We start from the raw sequence: 19,791 nt of genomic DNA, 5'->3' as shown, positions 1-19,791 counted from the left end.
TCCCTTGGTTTCTAGGTCACGTTCTGGCACCCTTGTGAAAGGCAGTTAAACAGCCAACCTGCCCACAGCTCAGTGCTTTCCAAGTCCTTAAAGCTTGGTCAACAGCCTTAGTTACTGACACATTGCCAGGAATTGCATGGAGCACAATTGTTGTTGCTTAACAGCTAAACAGGGGTTGTTACTGCAGGCTTAGTGGAGGGTAAGCTTGAAACTGGTTGTTAAAAGTAGTGATTCCTCAAGGAGTTGGGAAAGTTTTTTTTTAAATATTTTTCTTATGCAACATATGATACCTTTATTGGTGGAAGCTGAAGACACCTCCTATTAATGATTTACTAGTTGCTTTCGATCTTTCTGGTCTCTCACCATTTTTCCTTATTTGTATCCTTGTCCTGATGATTTTCCTTACAGATGTTATAGGTTGTGCTGTATAGTCTTTTCCACTTACAAAACTTGTCTTGTTACATATGTTTTTGTGATCATCCCATTTCTGTGACTTTATTCTCTGTGAATTTTGATGGCCTGTAAAATACATACAGGGGCTTTGTGCTTGTATTTATAATTTCTTCAGTAATATGTATCACTTTCTTTCCTCTGCCAGACTTTCTAGCTCATCATTTTGTGTTTAAACCTTCCTATATTTATCTGCTGTTACTTTTCATGGGGCATCATCTGTCAGAGATGGCAGGTTTTGTTGGGGTTTTTTTAATTTCTTTACGCAAAACTACTGGAGCTGCCACAGCTCTGGAGCCAGTCTCATGCTGGCCACTCCATCACCACTTCCCAGGGCTGTAGGTAATGGTTGTCTCTTGATTATTCCAATGTATTTGTTTTATAAAAAGCAACATTTCTAAATCCCAATTACTACAGCAAACATGCCTAAAAGCAAAAAATTAGGTGATGGATGCAGAGATGAGAAGAATCCCCTCAACTCTGATGCTGTCTCCCACTTATCTTTCTTCAGTCTTTGTGAAATGTCACACTCAGAAACACCACAGGGAACCATTATCTACTGAGCAAAGCGAGTCTTGCAGGATTATCACCAATAGGAAAGAGCAAGCTTCAGAATAATTGCTGATAATTTTTTTGAAAGATCCATGTGTAAAATGGGAATTGAGATCTATTTTATGATGGTGCTTTGATAACTAGATCTATTCTATATGAATTAATTTCAGTCATACTTCTGCTGCAATAGACTTTTCAGTAAAATTTTCCCTTTTAAAATGTCTTATGAGCTACATGCTGAATTAACTGTTTGTGGTGTTCACTCTATACTCTGTCCCTTTCACTCTTCCTTCTTGTGCCCTCCTCGAGTCCTCTCTTAAGGTATCATCTTCTCCCCTTTGCCTACCAGGTAAAGGGCTTTCACACTGACAGCACTGAGCGAATAAATAGTGATGGATGAGAGCTCTGTGGGAGCCAGTAGGAGTGTTCTGCTGGACCCTGCTGCATTTAATGCCCTTGACAGCTGTATCTGGGAGAACAGACTTTTCCTTTGTCTGGCTGTGGGGATGACTACAGGCTATTCTGCATCACTCCTCTGAACAGAACAGTGGCACAGAACCCATTTCAACAACCTGCCTTCCTCAGATGATGAAACCTTGATGGATCTTCCACAGTTGTCTGTCTTTCTCCTACTTCTCACAATTTCAGTTGGATCATGGAGAGGTTTATTTTAGAGATACTACTTTTGCTTCAACGGTATCAATAACTAAATGCCTATTAAAAATCTGTGCAGATTGTAATACACGTGGTAATACAGCATGCACTGCTCTCAGCATTTGTAATGGTACCATTTTGTCAGGACAACAGCAGTAGCTTTTCTGTTTCTGTTACAGTAGGAATACATTTCTCCCTCACCATGGCATGGAGGTAGTGACATAAAGTTCAGTTGCCCTAAGAAATGGTCCTTGGGCTCTCCTGCCTTTCCTGGTCGAGGGAAGGAAATTAAGGAGTTCTGCCAGATGAAGACTATAGAATACAGTTCTCTGAAATGAGGGAAGGAAATTAAGGAGTTCTGCCAGATGAAGACTATAGAATACAGTTCTCTGAAATGCAGATCTTTTCTCACTATATACAGTTGTTAAATCTCAGGGAAAGTGGAACTGACACATTCCTGGCAGGTTTGGAGGACCTGAATTAGGCTGTTTAGCTGCAGCATAAAAGATGAATGAGCCTAGGAATTGACCACTGTTTACATTGGTGATTGGGCCAGTGAACTGTAGTGTCTTTGAAATAGCTCCCTATGCTGTGCAGAAAAACTTCTGTCTGCCTGCAGAGATCCCTGTACCTACTCCTTCTCAAGCTGGACTTAAATTTGGTGTGTGGTATAAAGCAGTAGTAAACTTCTTAGTTTTACATTCATAAAGACAGCAATGAAATATGTCTATAAGCACTGAAATATATATTTGATATGTATATATTTGAACTTTCCCTCTTCTGTGTGCTTAGGATGCCTCTTTGGACATCTTCAGGAGTGCTCACGGAAGAGCATTTTTTTCTCAGATTACTGAGAACTTTAATCATCAACGTACGTAATTGCAGTGTGAACTTCACATATTCCATGGCACTTTCAAAGCTGTGCACTGCATTGGTGATTAGGAACAGAACTTTTAAATGTCAAAAGAAACAAAGTAGAATGAAAGCGTTAGGTTATACTTTCTTCTTCCATTTTAACTGACTCATTTCGTTAGTTCAAATGTGTTTTGGCCTTAACGTCTTAAAGGAATGCATTTTATTCAATAATAGCTAAAGATCAAGTTTTGTTTTAGATAATACAGGTATTTGTATCTTTTCAGGTTCCAGAGTTCTAAATCTGGAAAGATCTACCTCCACAGAGATGTAAGGCTCCTATTCTCTCGGAAATCCATGGAAGTTGATAGCGGCGCTGCATATGAACTCAAATCTTACACTGAATCTCCAACAAATCCTCAGTTTTCACCAAGATGCTAGCAAACAATGGCAAACTAAAGTATTCATTTTACTGTTGATTACTTCTTACAAGCGAAGATCGGTAGAGACAACAGTATAAAGTTAAGTCTGTAAAGGAAGGAAAATAGCGCTCAAGAGAAAGAAGGTTCTATGTGATCCTGGACCAGTTTTTAAAAGGTTTCTGGAATGAGCTTTGTGTATTCCAAGTAGACTGGAAACATACTTAAATCTAATCTTTTTGTACTGTTTAAAACCACTTCATTGGATGTGTTGCAATAGCAAATTCCCAAGTTAGTTTAGTGTTTACACTTTTTATTTTATTTTTCAGTTATTTAATATTTAATGTTTCATTTAATACTCAAGTGATGTTTGTCTTTAGTGTTCTAATGTAGCATAAATCTTATGTAAAATCATACTATGTATTTTTGGCATTAATATTGAAATCTGAAATATATACAGATGTCTTTAATCTGTGTGCTGTTTTAAGTGATATTCATTTAAGTTATTGAAAATGGGGACAACAGGTGAATTTCCATAACATTTCATACTATGCAAGCATTTAGCTGCTTTTTTTCTCTTTAATGGTATCCGTTTCCATTTTTTCTCATATACAGATTTAATAACACTTGTGATCATAGTGCAGATTGTTTATTTACTTACTCATGCATTCGGATCATTAATTCAATTCACATTTTGCTCCCTCAATTTCTTTTCTTTCCTTAAGGGCCATTTTAATTTTGCTTTCTGTTACTAGTTTTTCTCACATAAAATTCACGCCCTCCCCCATTTGATTTCTCAGATTGTGTTAAAGGATGTACTGTGCGAACAAATTAGTATTTATATCTTAAATATATGCAAGAGCTATGAAACTTGTACTTTTTGTTTTATTTTTAGATGAGAAGGATCTTCATGTAATCCTAAATATTTTTCATAGGTCAATTCCATGTAAGCCACTAGGTGGCCATAGGAAGTTTTACTAGCAATGCTACACTGGGAATATGAATATTTTCCGATACGTATGTGTATTCCTAAAAGAAAACACAGTCAGATGAACAGTTTATGCTAAGTGTTTAACTGTGTAACTGAGAGAAATAAAGTTAGAAGCATTTGATTATATTTGAGGTATATATTTAATAATGAAAATGAAGCTTTATGATGTTTGCTGAAGATCTGAGTTTCTCAACCGTCTCACCTTGATTTATATGTTTTTCTTTGCATTGCTGTAGGTTTTTAGAGTGTCAGTAATATGAAAGGTGACCTTCGTATTTGAGAGTTATCTGATGAAGACTCTGGAGAAAGAAAGAATGAATGTGCATCTTGTATATTCAGCACTGCCCTTAGATGAGAGAAGTCAGTGTATTGTGAAATCTCCAGGAAGTCTGCCAGGGATCGTAAGGGAGACTGGACTTTCCAGATGATGCTTATCAACTATCTTGTATATGCAAATGCCTGCTGCTACAAAAGGGCAAAGCTCAGATATTAGAGTTTGTTCCCCACTTAAACAGTATCTTCCCCTCAGGTTACACCAGGTTTTCAAAGGTTACCTATCATTTATTTCATAAAGGCTTGGGGAAAACTCTACAGGAAGACATTGCTTCCAGTTTCTAGTCATTTGTGTGCCCTTTAAAATTGAGAAAAGGTTTCTTTTGCTAGCAGAAGAGTCAAATACAACTGCAGTTGTACTGTGTGCAGAACTAGAGTCTGGACTAGTATATCAAGAATGTGTCCTAGTTCCTGTGTAGCTGCTATTGAGTCATAAGCAAACTACATATCCTCAAAGTACTTATTTGTGTCATGGTGCACAGCTGCTTGCATACTTGATGAGAAAAGGACACACTTCTAATGAAAAGTCACCATTCCCCTCTAGTAGATTAACCTTTTATTTTACACTGACATTATGCAATGTTTGTATCTTGATAACCTTATTTAAATAGACTTCTTCAAGCCATCTCCCTTCAGAGTAATATATAAATTTGCTTTGAACAGCAAAGAAGTGTGAATTTTGAATATGTTGTTACTAGAAGTCATGTCTAGGAAATAAATTTGTATTGACTTAAATAGTCAAACTACACTTAGTCCCTATATGGATTTGGAATGAAAGTTACCTTAGATTATCTGAGAACATCTTTGATTTTACTGAGTCATTCTCCATTTACAGCTTGATCTGAGTAAACACTTTCCATTAAGGACGCACCTGAAGAAAGGCTGAATGCTCATAAACTATTAACTAAATTCCACATGACCTTCTATGCACAGGCTAAGAAATGAGACTAGACTAATTTTTGAGAAGTCACAGACTCTTTACTCAGTCAAATACTACTTGACCTTTTCACTATAAGCAAAGAAAGCAATTTAGTTCTTGTATCTCCCTTCTCAGCCTTTTTTTCTTTATCTAAGACAACCCCAGCCTGTTCAGTCAGCCTTGCCTCGTAGATTTCATTTTCTGCACCCCTCATCATTCTGGCTTTCTTCTTTTGGTCTGAATCAATCTTGAAGTGTCTGAGGCTGGACAGAGCACCCGAAGCAGAGCCTCTCTGTGCCAATCAGACTGGAAGAATTGGTTGGTAAGTCTTATGGCTTAAAGTCCTCTTCATACATCCCGTTGTAATGTGTGGTTTTTCAGTATCAGGAGATGTCAACTTGCATTCATCTTGTTACCCAGTATAAGAGGTGTCCTACCTGCTATTCTCCATATAGTATCTCTCCTTATGGAACTTTGTTCTCTTACTACCCAAGATTTTATATACTAAACACAGCATTGCCATTGGAACAATTGATAGCCGTTTCCAACAAAGCTTGCATCCACCACATTAAAGTTTCATCATTAAGTTTCCCTAATTTGCATTGGGAAGTGTCAGAGATTATAGTTTGTTACTAGCTACCTTGATCAGGCCAGATTGAACAAAAAGAAACATTAAACCCATTGGTTTTTATAAGGTTTGTTCAGTAATTTTCAGTAATGTTTCTGTGCCCCCTTGTCTTCATGATCTGCTTTAGATACACATCCTTAAAAAACTGACCTAGTTTCTGTAGGCTTTCTTGTATTTGAAGACATTGAAGAACTTGGGCTTTTCCTGTGGTTCTGAATTTACTTCCCATCCTTCCTCTGCATTGTAGAGTTTGTTCCCTTAAAGAAATAATTTCATTAAGGAACTGCTGAATCCTCAAAACTGTGTTTTCCCTCAGATTAATTTCCTAAGAGAATTGAAAGAAATTCCTGAAGTTTGCAATTCTTGTCCGCTGTCACTGCTTTGTTGTTCTGCTTCCTTTCAAAATCTATGAACTTTTTTCTATGAGCATTTTTCTATGTTGCTCTGTTTTTTACACCTTCAGACCATTTCTCCCTGGTTTTGCTAGAAGGAAATGTGGCACACCCACTACTATCATGGCTTTTTCTGTCATAAGGCAAACAACACTAGTGTGTTCTGTGATTTTTGCTGTGCTATCTGACCAGCAGTATCCCTTTCTGAATGAGGGATATGCACATTCCTCGGCTTCCTCGCAACTACACAATCCTGCTCTTTGAACAAATCTCTCTTGGACAAGAAACCCACTTCCAACTACTGGTTTGTGGGGCTTTCAGTACAATTTGACTGCTTCTGTTTTGATAGACTTTTCTGACTTGTCTCCTGTGGCCTTCCCGACCATAATCCCACAAAGCCTGTCCTTGCTTGTCCTTCCTGAGCTGTGCTCCAGCTGGTTCTCCACACCTGGCAGGGTCTGCAGGGGGGACTTCTGAGCCAGAGGGCATGTGGAATGTGGGGATACACAGTGGTGGCAGAGCTGGAGGTCAACATTATGGGAAAGTGGTGAAAGATGGTAAGGAAAGAGCTTTTGTATAGCAGAAGTGGGAGCACACATGCAGTTAACTACCAAGTGGAAGCCATACCTGCCATTCACATAATCCCTGTATTTGGGATCTCCAAAGATTTATTAACAGTGGGCTATTTAAAACCCTCCTTTATGCTCTTAAAGAGTGTCTAGGGGAGGTTATTGTTCAGCCAAGAAGAAGACAGGGAAAAGTAGATAGGGAGGGGAAAAAATACCCTGTATAATGTGATACTGTGCTGTTAAGAAGTTCCAATGGCAAGACCTCCTATCCTGCCAGCTGTGTCTGGGATTCAGGAGATCCTCTAATAATGCTGCTGAGGACTCGGCTCCTCATGTTTTCATCACCAAAAGTAGCCATTCTAGCCAAGCAGCAAAGGTCTTTTTTTTCCCTTTACGCCGATGCTGGGCCGGGGAGGCCACAGGGGGGAGGTGTGGGTGATGAGGTGGTGGTGAGGTGGGGCCGCTCTCTTCAGTGAGAGGACCAGAGGAAATGGCCTGAAACTGACGTTGGGGAGATTCAAATTAGATATTGTAAAGACAGAGGAGATTCAAGTCAGATACTATAACGACTTTTTTCACTGTTAGGGTGGTCAGGGATTGAACAGGCAGCCCAGGGAGGTGGTGGAGTCACCCTCTCTGGAGGTCTGGATGTGGCACCGGGTGATGTGGTTTAGTGTTTACAGAGGCAGTGTGGGACTGGATGATCCTAAAGGCCTTTTCCAACCTTGATGAATCTATGGTTTTATTATTCTAACAGGGGTGGGGCACCGGCGCCGTGCGGCCGAGCTTCCAGCTCTGAAAGCCGCCTCACGCTGCCCGGTAGAGCCCGGCCGATCCCGGCACCCCCAGGGCAGCAGCAGGGCGTTCCCCGCCGGAGCCCGGCCGGTCCCGACACAGCCCTGGCTCAGTCCCTACAGGGTGCCTCGGGCGGGCCCGACCTCGAACCCGCGGCCCCGGACGTGACGTGCGGGGGCGGAGGCGGGTCCCACTCCCGCGCACGCGGGGGCCGAGGCGGAGGAAGTGTGACCCCGCCGGCGCGCCGTCCCGCGCGCGCGCCGCCATCTTGTGCGGGAGGAGGAGGCGGCAGCAGCAGCAGCAGCGCCGCGGAGGAGCCGCGGCCGCGCCTCCCGCCCGCCCCCGTCCCTCCTGCCCAGCCCCGCCGTCCCCTGCCGCGGCGCCATGTCTGCCGAGAGCCCCGAGCCCGCCTCGGCCGAGGAGCAGAAGGTGGGTGGCCGGGCCGAGGGGCACAAGGGACCCCCGCGGGGCTCCTCCCGCCGCCATCGGCGCGCCCGGGCCTCTTCTTCCCCATCCCCCGGCGCGGGGAGCCCCGCGGGCCGTCCCGCGTCACGGTCCGGCCGCCCCGCACAGCACCGGCTGCCCCAGGCCCGCCGCCGCCGCGCAGCAGGGCCCGGGCGGTCTCCCCGGGCAGTGTGGGCCCCGCCGAGGCGGGGGGGCCGCTCCACCATGTTGGCGTTCCCGCTCGGCCCGCGGGCCTGCACGGGCCGATGGCCTTTCCCGTTCGTTCCCCGGCCCGGCCTCGCTCCCCTCGGGTGCCCCGCGGGCCGCGCCACCCGGCGCGGTGGGTTTGGGCTCAGTCGCAGCGGCGGGAGGGAGAGCAGCGGGAATCCGGGAGCTAAACGTTTGTTTCACTTTTAGAAAACGTTTAGCTTTTAATATGAGCTGTTTAAGAGGAGAAAAACCCAAAACACAACGAGCGTGGCCTGTGCTAGTTACAGCTTTCATAAAGAATGGCTGGCTGGGCTATCTTAGGGTATCCCTGTTATGTCATCTCTGTCGGTAATAATCGTATCGTTTCTTAAGTGGGATTCGGCCTTAGGGATGACTGTGCTGTGACTTTAAGAAGCCGTTTGTTTTTCAGTCTTGTCATTGCCGTGTGAGCCCAGTCGCAATCCCCACGGCTATTTCCGATCGGGAGAAGTTACGAAACACAAGTACTGCTTTGAAGGGCGCTAAAAAAAAAAAAAAAAAAAAGAAAAAAAAAAGCTTAATCTACTTCAGATGTCAGGGAGTTTTTTTTAATAATTTACAGTTTGTAATATGAGTTAGTCGTACAGGTGGAGCTTTGGGGGTTAATCCGGAAGGATACCTTCTCAATAGGTGCAGTAATCAGAACCAGCTGCTTTGGCAGGGCTGTAATCTGCTCTTAAATAGGTGTGTTCTGCAGCGTGACTTAACGCTCATGCCAGGTAGGCTGCTGGGGGATACTGTTCCTGTTCAAAGCCTATAAAAATAAGTCCCTGGCCTATGCAGCACTCCTAGAATAGCTCTGTAATAAGAGCATAGTTAAATATGTGGTAGCAAGTTTATTGTGATGCCTTCTAGTGTGTTCTGATGAAGTCGGGTGATTGTGGCCAGTTCTGCTAGCGAAGTTTCAGGCTAAGTCTTGAAATGCAGTGTTTGGAAAAATTATATGAGAGACAGGAGTTCCTTATTGGTCTGCTGACTTAGTTTTAATCTGGTAAGGTGTTCAAGAAAAATTATATAATACGAATAAAATAAAACTCTTGTGTTCTGTGAGATTATGTCCTGATGTGGTATCAGTGCCATTATGACATTGCAATATTAACTTCCACTAAAACTGTTGGTCCGAGTAGGCAGAATTGAACATTTAATGCTTACCTCTGAAATACTTACATAAACAGCCCATTTTCCAGTACTTATTTATATGTATGCTTAAAAAAGATGACACCCCTAAATGAACTTTGAGGCAGCACTTTCATGATCACAGGCTCTTTTCTAAACTTTTCTAATGTGCTGTAAGAAGCTTGTGCATGTGCTGAGTGAGAAAGGTTTTGAACTATAGAGTGATGAAAATTGAAAATTGGCCAAGGACCAGCGTTTCCTGTTCTCGGTGTGAAAACTCAGGACAGTGGCAGGGGGAAGTTCAGAAACAAAGAAACTTCAGGCGTAGGACAATATATGCTTGGGTGACTGACTCTTTTTGCCTTAAAAGCCTGTATTTTTCAGGAAGCTGTTAAAGGTGGTGCATTTTGTTGCTGAACTGGCTTTTGCCACATCAGTTTGCTGTAGGTTGGGCTGTTTTCCCATTTTCTGCTTTGCATTTTGTCTAATGTCCTCTGTTAAAGAGGATGAGCTGTTCATACCACAGTTATAAAAGGCTGATGGCTCCTTTTTTAGCCATGCAGTTCAGTAGTCCACCAGATATGTAACTTTATGCTGCTAGTACCTCTCTAAAAGCAAAATCTGTCTTTAAATGAGTTAGGTAACTACAGCCTTCCTGGTATAGCATTTTAATGACTTCATGAGCTGTGTCAGATTCCTGTAGAGAACTAAAATTATAACTTTTGTGTGGTTGTCACTAGGAAGAAGAGCATGGTATATCTTGATTTCCGCCCACTTCCCAATCATTTGTTAGTCACTTGGTTGTTGCTTCTGTAACTCAGGGGAGAATGTTCTAAATGTAGGAGTGGCTTGGGTTAAAGTCTTTGTGGTTCAGCAACACATCTCCAGGAGTGCTCAATACCATCTAGTCCACAGAAGAGTATAAGACCAGGATGTGCAGGCAGTGATCTTCCCAAGAAAACGCTCCAAGGTCTCAGCAGTCTGGAGTTTAGAAGCCTTCTGAGCAGCGAATGAACACATCAAATTGCTTTTTGAATCCATCTAAATTCTTGGCACCCCCTGTATCCTTCAGCAAGGAGTTCTGCAGCTTAACTATATTTTACGTGGAAATCTGTTGTCTTAAGTTGAACCTTCCTTCAGCTGGTTTTGTTTGACACCCCAAGTCACGGTATTGAAATTCTTTAATTCGTCTTCCATAGTTTTTTGAGCCTTAGTTGGTTTTGGTCATCAAGAGTGATAGACTGTGGTCTGTATCCTTTTGAGCTGCATTGATGCGTAACACAGTGTTTTGTGTTTGGATTGCCTGCTGTGCGATAATTTGTCAGCCCTGTGAGTTTGCATAAATGTCTCCTTTGATGAACCATGAATGCATATTTATATAAGCTATTTATTGTTGGTCCGGTGTTCTTAAAAAATATCTCTGTTTGGATTTTAGTGGCAAAATATTCCCCCTCAAATGCTTTGTTGGCTCAGCAGCAAGGACCCAGTGATTCAGCATTAGATGTTGAGTGTGTTGAGCTGAAAAGATTACTTTTGAGAAAATCCAGTCTCTGTCGGCATGTTAATGAACTACAATAGGAATAACAGCAGTTGAATGATCTATAATGCATGAAAACTGTGGTCTTGGCTAGTATGACATTATATAGTGAGAAATGGTGTAGTTTTATGTTCAGTAGAATCAGGGGAACTTTGCCCTTTATTTGTATTTGTATTTTGCATTGTATTGCCCAGCTGCATTTTGATCTAATAAAAAGCACTGGTGCCTGTCATCACAGAAGTTTCTCTTAACCTGTTATGGGAATTTCTGTCTTTCCTTGGGAGAGCTGTTGATTCAGGTTCCTGCTGTATTGTGCAAAGCTGTCCTTGAGATGTCTTGGCCTAACGGAGGAACAAGACAATGTTATATTTTAAATCTGTTGTTATAATCTTTGTTTCTGAGGCTTCTTACCAGAAAGATATTGAATATTATACAACTTGGAGCTTTTTTAAGAGAGATGGGAGAGCACCTAGGATAGGCGAGTGTGGTGGCTCCAGTTCTTTGGCAGTTCTCGCTTAAGTAGCTCCCAGCTCCTTGTGTTCCTCTGTCCTCACTGCTGCTGTGCTAACATACCTGTTTGTGTAGCTGCTTGGTGATCCAGACTGTGGAAATGGATCCAAATAAAACAGCCCAACAAGGGGAGAAGGAAAAAAAAAAGATGAATGGTTATTTTTCTGTTGAATTAGTTTCTTTAACCCATTACTGGGGAGTACAGGCAGTCATGCTGATTGATGCAATGCAAAGGATGATGACAGGCATGGAAAAGAGTGTGAAGGGGCTGCCTAAGCAGCTCTAAGTGGACATGAAACCTTAGTCACATATGAATGAGGCTCTCCTGATTTCAATGGCAATTCTTATTTCCTACCTAAAAGTCTTCTTGTGACTTCAGATGATAATTCCAACACTACAGCAGTCAGTGCAAATCATTATATATTTTCCCTGAACTAGCAATGGTTTTGCGTTAAAAAAAAATAAATGGCCATGGCCAAATACTGGAAAGAGCAAAACAAGAATTTTGATTGAAAGATATTTTAGAAATGATCCAGTAGAATAAATCATAGTTCATACATCAAATTGCTACGTGGACAGGAACAGATGAGTGTAAAGTAGAGGTCAGTGAACAAATTACAGTTTTGCCAAATAAGTATCTTCAAATTATTATTTTGAGCATCCATATTTTACAGTATACTCATAAAACAGACATTTTATTTTACACAAATGCACTGTCCAACTGTCTTCATCCTCATAATTTTAGGATCATTGTAGACATATATAGAGAAACACAGTATTGCTATTAATGTGACAGCAGGTGTGGTTTGGGGGGCTTTTACAGTGGATATCAACACAGTACAGTTAGAGCAGCCACACAGATCAGCGTGGCAATGAAACAGGGACATTTGGAAAAAAAAAGTATTCAGCATTTGTTCTTAGTGGAATCCTTGTTTTGGCAAAAAAAAATTAGTTTTGTTTGAGAGTTTTTCTTTTTCAAAATGGAACAATACAAATTTAGAATAGACTGTTTTTCTTTGAGAGGGAAATGCGCACATCTCCAGGAGGAGTATCTAAGATGGGAGGCTGAACTCCTACAGTTGCTGTCAGGATTTGAGAGATGCCTCACTTGGTAGCAGCATGTGGGTGTATTACCTGCAGAGGTATTCTGCATAAATATACATTGTTCTATATTTAATTTACAGTATCTCTTGTCTTTCAGGAAATGGAGGATAAGGTGATCAGTCCAGAAAAAGCTGAAGAAGCAAAATTGAAAGCAAGATATCCTCATCTGGGCCAGAAGCCAGGAGGCTCAGACTTCTTGAGGAAGAGGCTTCAAAAAGGAGTGAGTTCTTTTTTGTCTATAGGGTGTGGACAAAAAATGCCAAGATTTATATGTCTGGTTGATTTTTTTCCTCTCCACAGGCTTTTGTGTGGTAAGAACTTTAAATTTTGAGAAAGCACAAGGAAGAGAAATTTGTTTCCGCAAAAGGAATGCTGAGTTGGCAGGATAGATGTTTACAGCGTCAGGGGCTCAAACACACTTGTTATAAAAAATTAAATTTAGAAGCTGCGGTGATAGACCTAATAAAAAACATTACAGCAAACACCAAGGGTTAGAACCTTATCCCTATTTTGTAGGGGTTTTATCTCGCCCGTTCTTGTGACCCCAAAATGTACGTTCACTCCTTTTATCCATGTTTTTAGCACATGAATGTTTAGCGTCTGCTCTTGGACCAGGCATCACCTGACATCAGTGGTTTGAAAATGGTGGTATAGTTCTGGATATACACCCTGACCAAAAAATAGTGAGAGAAGAATGAAGAGTGAGTTAATATTTCGGTACCGTTCCACATCTAACCAGTGTCTCTTTATTTTTTTAGTTATTCAGCTGTTTATTTTTTTAGTTTAATTATTCATAAAGTGATTATGTAATGCCTTTCAGGCATGCTAGAACTCTGTTCTTGGAATAATCCTGGTATGTCACTACTTCTGATGGTGCTTTCATTGCTGTCACACTTGTTTTTTTTGCTATTGTCTAGGCCCTTTCAGTACATGCAGTGTTTCCAAGTATAAATCCTTCGCAAACCAGCTGCTGGAGTTCAGTGCTGATCTAGTTCTATGCTATTTGGTAACATCTCCTGGGAATGTTTACCGTTGGCAGGTTTTTTGGATAATCTTTCTCTCATAAGCTGCAGCTTATGCAGCATAGTTAATGGCTGCTGGGCATGGGCAGGTGGGAGATGAGGTGACTCTTCTGAGTTACGTGGGTCAAAGGCAGCCTAAATGACACTCCATTTGGTTCAGTGTATGTATAGACACAGGAGGGACAGGTAAGTGTGGATTGTGGTGATAATTCAGGAAAACAGACCAGCATTCACTCACCAAGGATTGATAGCCATAAAGGAATTATGACCTCTTGCACTTGGTGCAAATGTGAGAAAAACTCTCCACCAGCAATAACAACCTGTACAAATCTTCATCTTGATTATACACTGTGGAATGTAAAGGCTGTTGCAACATGTACTTTTAAATTTGAGCAGAGGCAGATCAACGGCCATCTTAATTGACTTTTGCTACTTTGATGAAAGATGGCATAAAATTGTGGATTCCAATTCTTGATATGTCTCCTTCAGTTCCTGATGTGGTGTAATAACTTTCTTCCATTTTGTTTTCTATTATTTCTGTTTATGGGCTCACTGTCTTAAATGAGGAGTCATCTTTACTTGATACAGGTCCTGATGTACTTCGGGCTGCCTGCATTGATGAAGTTTAAAATAGGGTGAGGGTAGTGAGTGTGCTTTCAGATAGTGTTTGTGACACAAAGACAGACACTGGACAGACACTGTCAGTTTGAAAGGGATGATCAAATACAGGCCATGTGTGAGAAGCTAGAATAAATCAGGAAAATACAGGAATGAGTTGAAGGAAGAAATGGACTGATATGCTAATGCATAAAGGATGGTAGGTTTTCTCAGATATTCTTGTAAATGTATATGGGCAGCTGTAGCCCAAATCATCTTCAATTTGGCAACTAGGACACACTCTGCCAGTTCATATTTGCTGTCCAGAAATGTTCTGCCTTGTGTGCACACACCATTATTAGCACACTTTCTCCAGAATAATGGTAGACGAGAACAATGTTCCACCATGCTCCTGTGGAGGGATTCTATTTGGAACTCTTACATGGACAGAAATAGATCTGTTAACAGCTGCAACACATCTAAAGATTGAGTGATTCTGTTATTACCTAATTGCTGTTTAAAAGTTTCTTTTGGTTGCTTCAGTTTTGAAGGGCAAAATGTGAAAGCCTTTTTCCAAATCAGATTATGTTCTAACTTGAGGTGTAGGCTGCAGGTGTAGCGCTAGAACATTGTTGTGTGAACAGGGATTACACCATCAAAAAGATTGAATTGGGAATAAAATTGAATTTTTGAATAAAAGTGTGTGATTCAGATGTATTACTGACTGCATGGGAGAAAGAGGTTTGGTAACTTTAAGGCTCTGACAGGGAATATTTAAAGCCACTTTCGGGAGGCCTTGCCTGAGCAACCTCCTCCCCTTTTGGTAAAGGCCTGTTAAATCAGGTGTTCACATTACTTCTGTCTAACAACTGCTGCTACTGAACATTTTGCAGCTGGTTAATACTGCTGCAGAATAAAGAGTGTGGTAATAATATGCTGCCTGGAAGCACTTAAACATAGTAGGTAGTGATGGCTCTTCTTCAGCTTACTGAGGACTAAGCCTATACAAAGCTGACTGGGGGGCCTTCTTTTCAGAGATGATTGTGATTGTAACCAACAGTTAGTGGTGTGAATCTTAATACTGATTCTAATTTTTTTTGGCCTCATATGAAATCTGTTCCAGGTCATGGGTTACAAGTGCCTAAATGGCAGACCTCATGGTAAGATGTAAAAAAATACAACTTTTCCTGCAAGATGTGTCAGTGAGCAGTTGAAGACTTGATGCAGAGCTTGGATGAAATTCCATGCCTCATCTTACCATGATGTGGATAAATAAGTAATTTGGCCTTAACATCCATAGATAACTTAATATTTTGAGAAATCTGACAACTCTTAAAAGGCATTGCTAATAAAAATTTGCTGATGGATTAAGGAACACTGTTTTAGAAATTCAAACTTAATTTAGTTTTGTATTAAGCCCTGGAATGTGGGGTAGGAATTTCCTTCACACAGTGCTTTTCAGAAGGACTGTATTGTAGATTTGACTTTGCTAAATAATTGGTTTGGGAATTTTAGGGATGATAGTTTCACTGCTTTAGTGTATGCAGAAAACTGGTTTTCTTGTTATCATGCAGTTTCCTGCTACTTTCATCTTCTGATATGATAGAGCAGGCTCTGTTCTCCAGCTTTACTTCATGCATTGTTTGGTTATTCTGTGTAGCAGAACTTGTTCACTGCAACAAAATTTATAAACCTCAAGGTTTCAATTGTCAAAGACGAACTTGTGGGAAAACTAAGGCAAGAATAATGTTCATGTATGGTGTGAGTTTAATGGCATATATAGAACCTTAACTGTATATTTACCTGATGTTAAGAGTTTAGCTGTCTGTGCTTAATAATCTTGATCATATTTTTTTTTAATTGACGTAGAGCCACTTGATGAATTGGGGAGGTTTTATAATTGTTTTCAAAATTAAAACTACCTATTGAATGATGTAATTCAGTGTATACACGTCATAAGATTTCAGGATTTTAAATATATGTATGCTTTTGTCTTCTAGCAAAAATACTTTGATTCTGGTGATTACAACATGGCTAAAGCAAAGATGAAGAATAAGCAACTGCCTACTGCAGCTCCTGACAAGACAGAAGTCACTGGTGACCATATTCCTACTCCACAGGATCTTCCACAGCGGAAACCATCTCTTGTTGCTAGCAAGCTGGCTGGCTGACGAGAACAGCTGAACTGCATGATTATTCTCATTCCTGTTATTTCTCCTTAATAGTTATTTCTCACCCTCACATCACCCTTTTTCTTTCTTACACTAAGTCATGAGACTGACAGCTTTGCAGGTAGCGATAGCATGTGCTGCTATTGTAAGGGAATACTGTTAAGAGTAAAATGTAGTATTTGGACTAGTTGAGAACAATGCACTGATTAAAAAGGACAAGTTTGGTTAGAGCAATGTAATCTACTTGAAAATGTACATATTGCCCATTTCCTAGTGTAGGACTGGTTCCAGCAAGTGACATCGCAAGTTTTACAACTTCTAATGTTTCTGCTTTTGTTATTTCATCTTAATTACAGCATATTTGTATTTAATATAACCTCCAGTTGTGTTGGGTTTTTCTTCCGTGTTTGGGTTTGTTGTCTAAAATAGAGGTTTAGACCACAAGTTGCTAGATGGTAAAGCATGTACAAAAACAAAGACAGGGCTCTGATTGAATTTTGTTTCTGCTTTTGAACTTGAACGGCCTTAAACCTGTTTCAGCTTTAACAATAGAGTTTTTACTTGGGCAATATTTGCCCATTCTGGTGTAACTCTTGTGAACCTAGTGCTTATTGACAACTGCCTGTTGAAGCTGGTATTCTTTTCAGTTCCGTAGCTTAGGACACACTTTTGTTGAAGATGTGAATGAAGTGTGCATGTGCATAGACTGTTGAATTCACTCTTGTGCCATTTTTTGTAAATACAATAGTTTTGCACAACCTTTTGCAAACGTCTATTAGTTTTACATTTTAAAAAGCAGATAATGTGCCAATCAAAGCACAAGTGATTCTGTATCTTTCAAAGTCTTGTCCTGAAACTAAGAGCCCAGAATCTTGCTACTGAAAGTAAAAATTGTGTACCTGAAATTTGTGAAACACATTGACACTTGACTCAACCTTATGCTTTTGCAGTTCTAAATATTGTTTTGCAACAATATCCGGCATTCAAATATAAGTCTGGAATTTGTACCTACATTTGCAGGCAAGTGCCCTTTTTGTTCAGCAGCTGTTTAAGCTTTAAAAGCTGAAATGCTCTGTCTGATGACATGGAATATGGCTAAATGTACTATTCTAGAGAGTTCCCTGTGTGACAAACATCACATCTAGGCTCACTGACGTTTGATATGCAGTTGTGTTTGGGCTATTTTAGACTTCAGGAAGCAGAAGGGTGTAATTTCTTTTCTCTTGGACTCCTGAGGACGTAATGAACTGTCTCCTTTTCTCTTTGTTATACAGCAGCCCCTCATTGGCTTTGGGGAAACAAATACCTGGAAATAGTATTTCTATAACGACCTAGTGAGAAATAGGTAACTTGTCATATCAGAAAATAGGAATGAACTCCTGCTCAGGTTTATGATGCAGATTGTAAGCACTAGATAGACAAAATACATAGTTGATATTAGACAGGTGACTTGATGCATTTAAAAGTGTGTTAGTTCAGTGAAATCAGAATATTAAAAGTGCAGTATGATCCATAATGTAATTGATTTTCATGTCGGTAGTCACAGCCCTCATGTTCTTTGGGAGAACCAGAAACTCTTTAAAAAGACCGGTTTGCTGAATACCTTTTTCTTTAAATAAATAGTCCTGAAACAGCCTATTAAAAATAAAGAACCAGTGTAGGTATGATAAGAGAAACACTTTTCTTAAAGATGCATGTTTTTAGAATCTTGTACTTTGTGTTGACTTATTCAGAAAGGTCTTGCAGTATAAAGGACTGCTAGTCAAAAACAATGCTGGCCCATATCTTCTGCAATGCTCTCTCTAAAGGCAAAGATAAAATGGCCAAGAGAAAATGAATAGTCTTTATTTGGTCCGGTTTTGATCAGAAAATATCAGTGTCTGCATAATGTCTTTGATTCAGAAAAGTCATTCCAGAGAATTTCAGAATTGCTAAACTGATTCTTTTCTGTATAGCCCTTTTCTAGTAATTACATGGGCTCTGTCAGGCCTGTCCTTATTCCTTATCCTCCACTAGTACTATAAAAAATTTGTGATTTTTAAAGAACAGGTTGAAGAAATGGACCTACTGCTTTAAGAAATCAGGCTGGAAGAATGACAGGGAAACTGGAAATATTGAAGCAAGCTACTTTTTATAGATGTTTATTCTAATGTCAAAATCCCTCTTTATTTTTCTATGCATAAATGAAATTGAAACTTAATGATAGGACTGGGCCTGAAACAAATGTTGAACAACTTAAGGTGACTTGCTGTGTATTGTCTGGTGCCACTACTCTGTAGCTCCCGTAAGGTGAGTTTTCTTGATGTTTGGGAAGGTTTAAAAAGATAGCCATTTAAATTTAAACATTCCACTCACTCAGCTGTGACTCAGCTTGTCCTGCTGGTTGGACAACACAAGCTCTTCGATTCTCACTCGGTGACTTGGAGTTCTTAGGATTACCACAGATTCAGCTATGAACATATTATCCATGTGTATATTTGAAGTACTGTAATACTAACTAGGTCAGTGACTGATTATGAGCCTTCACATCTGACAGACCTCAGCAGCAGGCACAGCTATTTTGATTCCATACACTGTATAAAAATTAAAGTCCAATAATCACTTAACAGTAAATCAGACATGACTGCAAATCGATGCTTACTTTCAGCTTACTCCAGCAAGATTAACTCAGCTATCCAAACTGATGTACATAATGTATTATATGAGTTTTACCATTTGATAATTGCCTTTTTCAAAGAAAACCTGTCCACACTGTAGACTGGCAGTCCCTTTCATATCTTGCCTTTAAAGATAGACAGTGTTTAGTTGTTAGAGTAGTACTCATGTAGACTTATAATAGCAGCTAGCACCAACATTTTATTTGAGATAGTTAAGTGAATTAATTACAACTTCACAGATATGTCCCCAAATCTGTAACACCAAAGGCTTCCCTCTCATTGTTCTTGGTGTAGTAGGACAGTGTTTGTGTAAAGGCCACAGGAGTACATTTTGTTGGACATATTTACACCCAGTCAAGATGTTAAGGTGATAAAAATGTCAATTGTTCTTTACAAACTTACACATTGTATAGTATACAGAATAAATTGATTTACTTAGTTTTTATTGCAACGTGGAGGTTTGTCTCATCTTTACTGTGGTTTCCTAAACAATACTGGATACTTCGGTATTCTCTATGGAAAACTTCTAAATCCTAAATCTTGCTACTCTGTATCATTAAAAATATGACTGGGCTTTGGTTTCTAGTATGTTAGACTACAGAATTACTTTAATGTAATCACATTTATATATATTTCAGTGCTTATTTTTCTAATAAGGCAATTAAAGCTTATTGTTTGAAAACTCCGTAACAGATGATTGTTTTGGTCCCTTGCAGTGAGTGAAGGGGATGTCTGGGAGGTAGCTTGGCATATAGAAGTTTGCACTGTTGCTATAGACAGTTGGCCTAAATATGGCAACACTTCCAGAAATCAAAATGCTGGAAAAAGTC

General features: G+C 40.2%; 2 protein-coding genes across 3 annotated transcripts in view; both read left to right on the top strand.

The window, feature by feature from the left end:
- The window catches only part of FAM214A (family with sequence similarity 214 member A), a 47,812-nt gene extending 43,768 nt beyond the window's left edge, over nt 1-4,044 (top strand). Inside the window, exon 12 of the mRNA XM_027732054.2 lies at nt 2,796-4,044. Coding sequence (XP_027587855.1) covers nt 2,796-2,949 — 154 coding nt within the window. The 3' untranslated portion in view covers nt 2,950-4,044. The remainder of the gene's footprint in view (nt 1-2,795) is intronic.
- A 3,774-nt stretch (nt 4,045-7,818) lies between these two features.
- ARPP19 (cAMP regulated phosphoprotein 19) lies at nt 7,819-19,651 on the top strand. 2 transcript variants are annotated; one of them, XM_027732061.2, is made up of 3 exons: nt 7,819-7,983; nt 12,612-12,734; nt 16,134-19,651. In XM_027732061.2, exons 1-3 carry the CDS (start codon nt 7,939-7,941, stop codon nt 16,302-16,304), a joined length of 339 nt encoding a protein of 112 aa, XP_027587862.1. In that variant the 5' UTR covers nt 7,819-7,938; the 3' UTR covers nt 16,305-19,651. The 2 variants fall into 2 exon arrangements, with proteins under 2 accessions (XP_027587862.1, XP_027587864.1); XM_027732063.2 differs by lacking the exon at nt 7,819-7,983 and adding an exon at nt 10,192-10,531.
- Nucleotides 19,652-19,791: the final 140 nt, after the last annotated feature.

This window comes from Pipra filicauda, unplaced genomic scaffold (genome assembly GCF_003945595.2).
Source record: "Pipra filicauda isolate LSUMZ 115617 unplaced genomic scaffold, ASM394559v2 scaffold7_size6619720_pilon, whole genome shotgun sequence".
Lineage (NCBI taxonomy): Eukaryota > Metazoa > Chordata > Aves > Passeriformes > Pipridae > Pipra > Pipra filicauda.
The sequence above is the reverse complement of the archived record's forward strand: the minus strand, read 5'-3'. Positions and strand labels throughout refer to the sequence as shown.